Source organism: Mastomys coucha, unplaced genomic scaffold, assembly GCF_008632895.1.
Source record: "Mastomys coucha isolate ucsf_1 unplaced genomic scaffold, UCSF_Mcou_1 pScaffold21, whole genome shotgun sequence".
NCBI lineage: Eukaryota > Metazoa > Chordata > Mammalia > Rodentia > Muridae > Mastomys > Mastomys coucha.
The window spans coordinates 130,231,688-130,238,153 of record NW_022196904.1 but is presented as its reverse complement, the minus strand read 5'-3'; the positions used below and the strand labels follow the sequence as shown (position 1 = coordinate 130,238,153).

Here is a 6,466-nt window from a genome sequence, read left to right as displayed (position 1 = left end):
AACAACAACAAAAATAAAACCAGAAAAAGGCAGGCTAGAGGGCACCTGACAAGACTCTCCCATGAGCCTCCAGCATGTGGCTGGAGTGCTTGCAGGCGCCAAGGGGACCTTATGGAAGAGCAGGCGTTTGATCACATGGTTGAGAAGGTATGACAGACAGATCAGAGAGCCCAAGGCCTCACCTCAGTCATCTTGACTTTCCATAGTGAGAATGACAGGTGTCAGGGAAAACAGATGGTTTAGTTGCTAATGTGGGGAGAAGCGTCAGGGAGAGCCTCAGACATGAGGCAGGATTCAGGAATTCTCACTTGGGTGGGGTCCAGGAGATAAAGAACCTGTTGAAAAGTTCCTGGAAGAAGATGGGGATGGGGAAGCCTGAGTCCTTCACTAATCAAGTCTGGGAGAAGTAGGTGCAACTATACTATGTTTGTCTTAGCTGGGGATTTCCAAGCAGATAACTTAGCTCCCACGGCTGCACTGGGACCATGAACAGAGATAACATGAGGCTCCTTGACCAATCAGGCTCCAAGCTTTTAGGGCAGGAGACTACCAGTGATCAGGACTGGCTGCTTCATTCCACTGCTGTCATTCAGGGACCTGGCTGCAGGTGCTGGAGACCATTGGAGTGCTGGCAGTCATTGCCAATGGAATGGTCATCGCCTTCACGTCTGAGTTCATCCCCAGAGTAGTCTACAAGTACCACTATGGCCCGTGCCGAACCAATCACACCTTCACAGATGAGTAAGACATTGAACTGACCCTTCCAGTTAAGTCCTTGGAGTCCAGACATGGGGCTTTCTGGGTATATGTGGGTGCTGCCAGAGCTATCTGGGGCTGTACTGAGGCTGGGACTTGACTCCTTGTACTGTCTACATGGCCTATATACCTTGGCTGGATTCCGGACCCTTGTTGGAAGGGAAGTGCCAGGCTCTGTTGGTAATGAACAGGTAGTACCTGAATGCCTCTCCTGCTAAGTTTTACGTCCCTGTCCTGTTTCTGGCACGGGAAGGCAAAGCAGAAATGTGTCTGGCATCCATGGCACCTGCAGACTGGGCTCTTTAGGCCAGCCTGCTAGGGCAGACTGTTGATGGCGTTCCCAAGACCCCTCAGCTTCCCTTCGATCTCCCAGGGATAGTCTTGTGCTTTGAAAGGAGGACTTTCCTCATGAAGGAGAATGGAGGAGCCCTTCTGTGGTGGCTGACCCCCTAGTGCCCTCTAGGTGCAGGTGACTTCTCAGGGCGTCAGGCTAAGTAAACACCACACTTTTCTCTCTCCAGCTGCCTCAAGGACTATGTCAACCATAGCTTGTCTGTCTTCTACACCAAGCACTTCAAGGACCATGGCAGGATGGAAGGGCAAGAAAATGTGACCGTGTGCAGGTTTGGAACCTCTCATTCCCCGTAAATGGCCTCTAAACTCTTGATTCCTGACCTTAGGTACTCCCCTACCCCAGGTACCGGGACTACCGAAATGACATTGACTACAACTTCTCTGAGCAGTTCTGGTTCATTTTGGCCATCCGGCTGACCTTTGTTATCCTCTTTGAGGTGGGTAGATTGTGGGTGAGCCAGAGGAGAGGCAGCTCTCTTAGTCCTCTTTCCTAGCCCCCAAATCCTAAAGATCCTTCTTACCCACTGACCTTGCTGGGCCATTCTCCCTGTTGCCTGCAGCATTTTGCCCTGTGCATCAAGCTCATCGCTGCGTGGTTTGTGCCTGATGTGCCCCAGTCAGTGAAGAATGATGTTCTGACAGACAAGTATGAGAGAATTCACCGTAGAATGTGGTAAGGATGCAGAGGCTCACCTGGCTGGGGCAGGTCTGTGCTTGGGGACAGGCCTGGCCTCTGACCCATACCAACCCCATCTTTCCTGTAGCTTCAGTTCCAGGAGTACAGATGTATAGACAACCTGGGTCAGGTGGAGAAATGCTGCTTTTCAGAAGCCTGGATCAGGAAGAAGCCCCCACCTCTACATCTTGCCCCTGTCCATCACAATGTGTATGCATGTGTTGAGGGAGGCTGTAAAATGGTCCGTCTATATGTAGGCTCCTGGATGGTCTACATATATGTTAATGCATGAAGGTCATAGGAGGGCCTTGAATATATGTATGTGTATATAGGCATCCTACAAAGCCCATGTATATATGTTAATCATGGGATACTTGTATATGTAGGGGTCATTGAAATTACATGTATATTTAGGGTATTTATGAACAGCACAGCTGTGCCTGTGGGATTTGCTTCAACTTTCCTGGGGTTCAAGTTGGTACAGATCTTACTTGAGACTCTTGAGTGAGCCTAGTACCTATAGAATTGCAGGCTGTTTGTAAAACCCCCACGCAGTAAAATTAGCCTAAATTCCACAGACCTCCTGCTTTGCAGGAGGCCCTAGAGACTAATTTCCGGGTGCCCTCCCCCCATTAACCTGGATCCCCACAGCCGGCAAAACTTTTTACAAACAAAATAAACCTGTGTGTATTGATTTCTGAGCCTCATGATGTAGATCCAGTTTCTAAGGATTATTTCTGCTCCGGGCTAGATTGAGATGGGATGAACTGTGGTAGCCTGGGCCCACCTGGCTTTTCTCTGGTTTTGCCTCATTGTCTAAGGGAGGGGCACCTTATGGAAGAAGGTTCTGCTTTCCAAATATCTGGGGTTTCGAGTGGCAAGAGAAGACACGGGGTCAGTTACGACTGGGGAATAGATCAAGATAGACTTCCTGAAGGAAAAGGAAGAGTTTGGGTTGGAGAGGGCAAAACGCCATGTTGGTCGGGTGGCCCTTTGCGGGTTGCGGCTGGTTGGGCTGGTCTGACCACCGCCTCTGAGCCGGGAAGTTTGAAGATCCCGGGACTGAACTCCCGACGCGCACTAGCACTAGCCTTAGGCTTAAAGCGGGACTCTAGGGTCCGCCCTCGCCCTGCCTGCGGGGCGGGGCTGCACCTGCCGCTGGCTCTGTCGCCGCTGCGCACCTCGGCCAGGTAAACTGTCAGCTTCCGCGCAAGTCTCAGGTCTGAAGCAGGTGGGTGGCAGTCGTGACTCAGACGCGCGGAGGTGAGTAGAGGTCGTGGTTCCTGGAGCCGCTCCAGTTTTAGAGTTGAGGACCTGGGAGCACTTTGCTCCGAGGAGCCTTGGGGCCATGGTCCCGCAGGAAGTAGCTTTGAACCAGACGGGTTTCCCTGCTCAGCCCGGAAGCTCGAGAGCGTTGCGTCCAGTCCCCTGCTCTGGCCTTGCTTTTTTCATTCTTCCAACATAGTCAATAGCTTCCTCTTGACTTCAGTGCAAGCCTGTAGAAGCGGGCGAGTGGGGCGTAAGACCTCACCTTCGCTCCCACGAGTGTATCTCAAACCTGAGCAATTCTAAGACACCTGGTCAGACTGAGAGGCTGGCAGGGACCCGCGTTCGCAGGGACCCGGGGTCGCGGAGACCCTAGCAGAGCCTCCTGTGAGCGCCGCGTTTGGTGCGCGCCCAGACTAGCTGTCGGCGCGCTTCCGCTCTCGGTGCGCGTCCCCATCTTCTGCACGCGTGCCCGATAGGTCGGCTTGCCTCACCTGTTGGATTCCGGGAAGCAGGTCCTGCGCCACCCACAGAAGACCAAGGGCAAGATGTAGGAGCATGATGAACTCGGGGAATTGGTCTCCTCGAGGCCTTTTATGTACACTCCGTTCTTTAAAAAAGATATTTGGGGACCCAGCATACGCCAGGAACGGGGAGGGGGGCGCAAAAGTTGCGCTGAGCAGCACACAGGTGGCGAGATGCTGAGCAGCAAAAACAGACCCGCAAGTGGGGAGCGGGCTCTTCGGCTTCGGGCTCCGAAGCTCCAGAACACTCACTCATCTGATAGCACAGGATGCCCCTACAGCTCAAGCAAGGACTGTTCCTCTGGGAGAAGGACCCTGGGCCTCCCAGGAACCTCATAATATGGAGGCAATGCTGGGAGGCAATCCGAGGGTCTAGGTTGGGATTTAAATTCCGAGGCCCTGGAGTGCCTTCAAAGAGCTGCAAAGGCAAGTGTCTGAGGCCATCTGGATTTTTATGCAAGATTGGCCTGAGGCTGGGGTATGGAATAGAACAGTGGTTCTCAGCCTTCCTAATGCTAGGACTCTTTTTGTTTGTTTGTTTGTTTTGTTTATTTTTCGAGACAGGGTTTCTCTGTGTAGTCCTGGCTGGCCTCGAACTCACTCTGTAGACCAGACTGGCCTTGAACTCAGAAATCTGCCTGCTTCTGTTTCCCAAGTGCTAGGATTAAAGGGGTGCACCACCACTGCTTGGCCTGCTAGGACTCTTTAATACAGTTCCTCATGTTGTGGTGACTCCCAACCATAAAGTTATTTTTGTTGCTACTTCATAATTAATTTTGCTACTGTTATGAAGCTGCAACTCTTTAATACAATTCCCCATGTTGTGACCCCCCCACAACCATAAGGTTATTTTCACTGCTACTTCATAACTGTAATTTTGCTACTGTTATGAATTGTAAATACCGGTATTTTACAAGAGTCTTAGGAGACCCCTGTGAAAGGGTCAATTGGCCCCCCAAAGGGGTCGTGACCCCGCTGGGATAGAGGGTGACAGACAGGATAGACGTTAGCAGACAGGAAAGGAGAACAGTATTGACTGAAGACTCTGAGAGGGTGACAGGTCTTCTAGATGCAGGAGCTCAAACATTCTGCCAGACTTCTTAGGGGGCAAAGATGTTTGAGGGCACTGACCTCAGTACGGGCGCACCTATCTCTTCACTTCTGCCCTGGGTGCTCCTGAGTTTTGCTGCGTTACAGTTTCTTGATTCACATTATGGGAGACACAGAATTGCCTCTAGTGAGGTCAGCCAGCTACTGTGCATAGGATGCTCAGGAGGCCTATGAGAGGGCTTCAGGTAGCAAACGGTTCCACAAATGTAGAGGATGGACATCTGTCCCCTTCAGCGTTTCCAGCCTTGAGCCAAAAGTGCACCATCACCAAGAGATCATGAGTGCCAGATCACAGGGGTGGGGGCAGAGGGGGGCCGCTTGAGCAGGGTTGGGTCGTAGTCAGGTAAGGTGGCAGGAAAGCTTGCTTCTGCATTGAGGATGCTCCTGGGTTGAAGATGTTCCTGGGTGGCCTGAACCAGAGGCGGGAAGGCCACAGGACAGTCTCCAGGACCTACTCCTGTAGCTATGATTGTGAAGGGAGAGCCAGGAACTGTAGAAGAGCCTTGCTCAAGTGTATAAATACTGCTACTAAGTCCCAAGGCTCAAATCAATCTAGTGGGAGTAGGGTTGGAGTCGGGGGAGAGATTGGTAGGAATAGGAGAAACCAGCTGTCTTTCCCCGTCTCGCAGTGGAGCCAGGGGCTTGTGGCTCTTCTGTTTTGGCACTTGAAAAAAGGCTCTGCTGACTGAAAGAAAAGCCATCCAGATACTGCCCCACCTTGAGGTCCAGCCCATCTGCAGAACCAAACCTCAACACTATTGCTGATGCCAAGATGTGCTCCCAAGACAGGAGCCTGGTATGGCTGTCCTTTGAGAGGCTCCACCAGCATCTGACTAAGACAGATGCAGATACTCAAAGTCAAGCAACCATTGGACTGAGCCCGGGAACCCCAATGGAAGAGTTAGGGGAAGGAATGAAGGAGTTGAAGGGGATTGTAACACTATAGGAAGAACAACAACATCAACTAACCGGACCCTTCCAAAGCTCCCAGGGACTAAACCACTAACCAAAGAGTATATACATGGATGGGTCCATGGCTCCAGTTACATATACAACAGAGGACTGCCTTATGTGGCATCAATGGGAGGGGAGGCCCTTGGTCCTGTGGAGGTTCGATGCCCCAGCGTAGGGGGATGCTAGAAGGGTGAGGCAGGAGTAGGTGGGTGGGTGGGGAGCATCCTCTTAGAGACAAAGGGAAGGGAGGATGGGATGGGGGGCTTGTAGAGGGGAGACTGGGAAGGGGGACAACATTTGAAATATAAATAAATAAAATAATTTTAAAAAGAAAGAAAAAGGGCTTTGCTATCTCACACCAGCCCTAAGCTAATAATGTCTGTGAGATACCACAGCCTTCACAGCTACTCAGTCCTCCCAGTCTTTTGCCTGGGAGGTGGACAGGGTAAGGACCAGAGAAATACGCTCTAGGTTTCATTATTGGTCACCAGTTTCTGAGAGATCCCCTTTGCCACAGTAGGTCAGAGGTGAGTCATAGATGGGGCTTTTTGTTGTTGGGGGGGGCAGATAGCATAAGTCCTCCTCTATTCATGGGATTATAATAAAATGAGAGTGTTACCAGACTGGGCACACGCCTTTAATCCCAGCACTCAAGAGACAGAGGCAGGTGGAGCTCTTTGAGTTCCAGGACAGCCTGGCCTACATAGACAGTTCCAGGTCAACCAAGACTACATAGCAAAACCTTGTGTCAAAAAGAGTGTGTGTGGGGTGGAATCTAGGAGGCACGCCTCCTACCTAGCTTGTCTTCCTTGGGTATGTTTAGGAT

At 51.4% G+C, this 6,466-nt stretch overlaps 2 protein-coding genes across 3 annotated transcripts in view; both read left to right on the top strand.

Moving 5' to 3' along the window:
• Window positions 1-2,487, top strand: part of Ano9 (anoctamin 9) — a 19,111-nt gene extending 16,624 nt beyond the window's left edge. The window contains exons 20-24 of one of the 2 annotated variants that reach the window (XM_031384663.1): window positions 594-741; window positions 1,278-1,379; window positions 1,454-1,547; window positions 1,671-1,783; window positions 1,875-2,487. In XM_031384663.1, coding sequence (XP_031240523.1) covers window positions 594-741; window positions 1,278-1,379; window positions 1,454-1,547; window positions 1,671-1,783; window positions 1,875-1,902 — 485 coding nt within the window. In that variant the 3' untranslated portion in view covers window positions 1,903-2,487. Of the gene's footprint in view, window positions 1-593; window positions 742-1,277; window positions 1,380-1,453; window positions 1,548-1,670; window positions 1,788-1,874 lie in introns of those variants that run through there. The other variant, XM_031384664.1, reaches the window with a different exon arrangement.
• Window positions 2,488-2,889: 402 nt separating this feature from the next.
• The window catches only part of Sigirr (single Ig and TIR domain containing), a 9,702-nt gene continuing 6,125 nt past the window's right edge, over window positions 2,890-6,466 (top strand). Inside the window, exon 1 of the mRNA XM_031388784.1 lies at window positions 2,890-3,049. The gene's annotated coding sequence lies outside the window, so the exon portion shown is untranslated. The remainder of the gene's footprint in view (window positions 3,050-6,466) is intronic.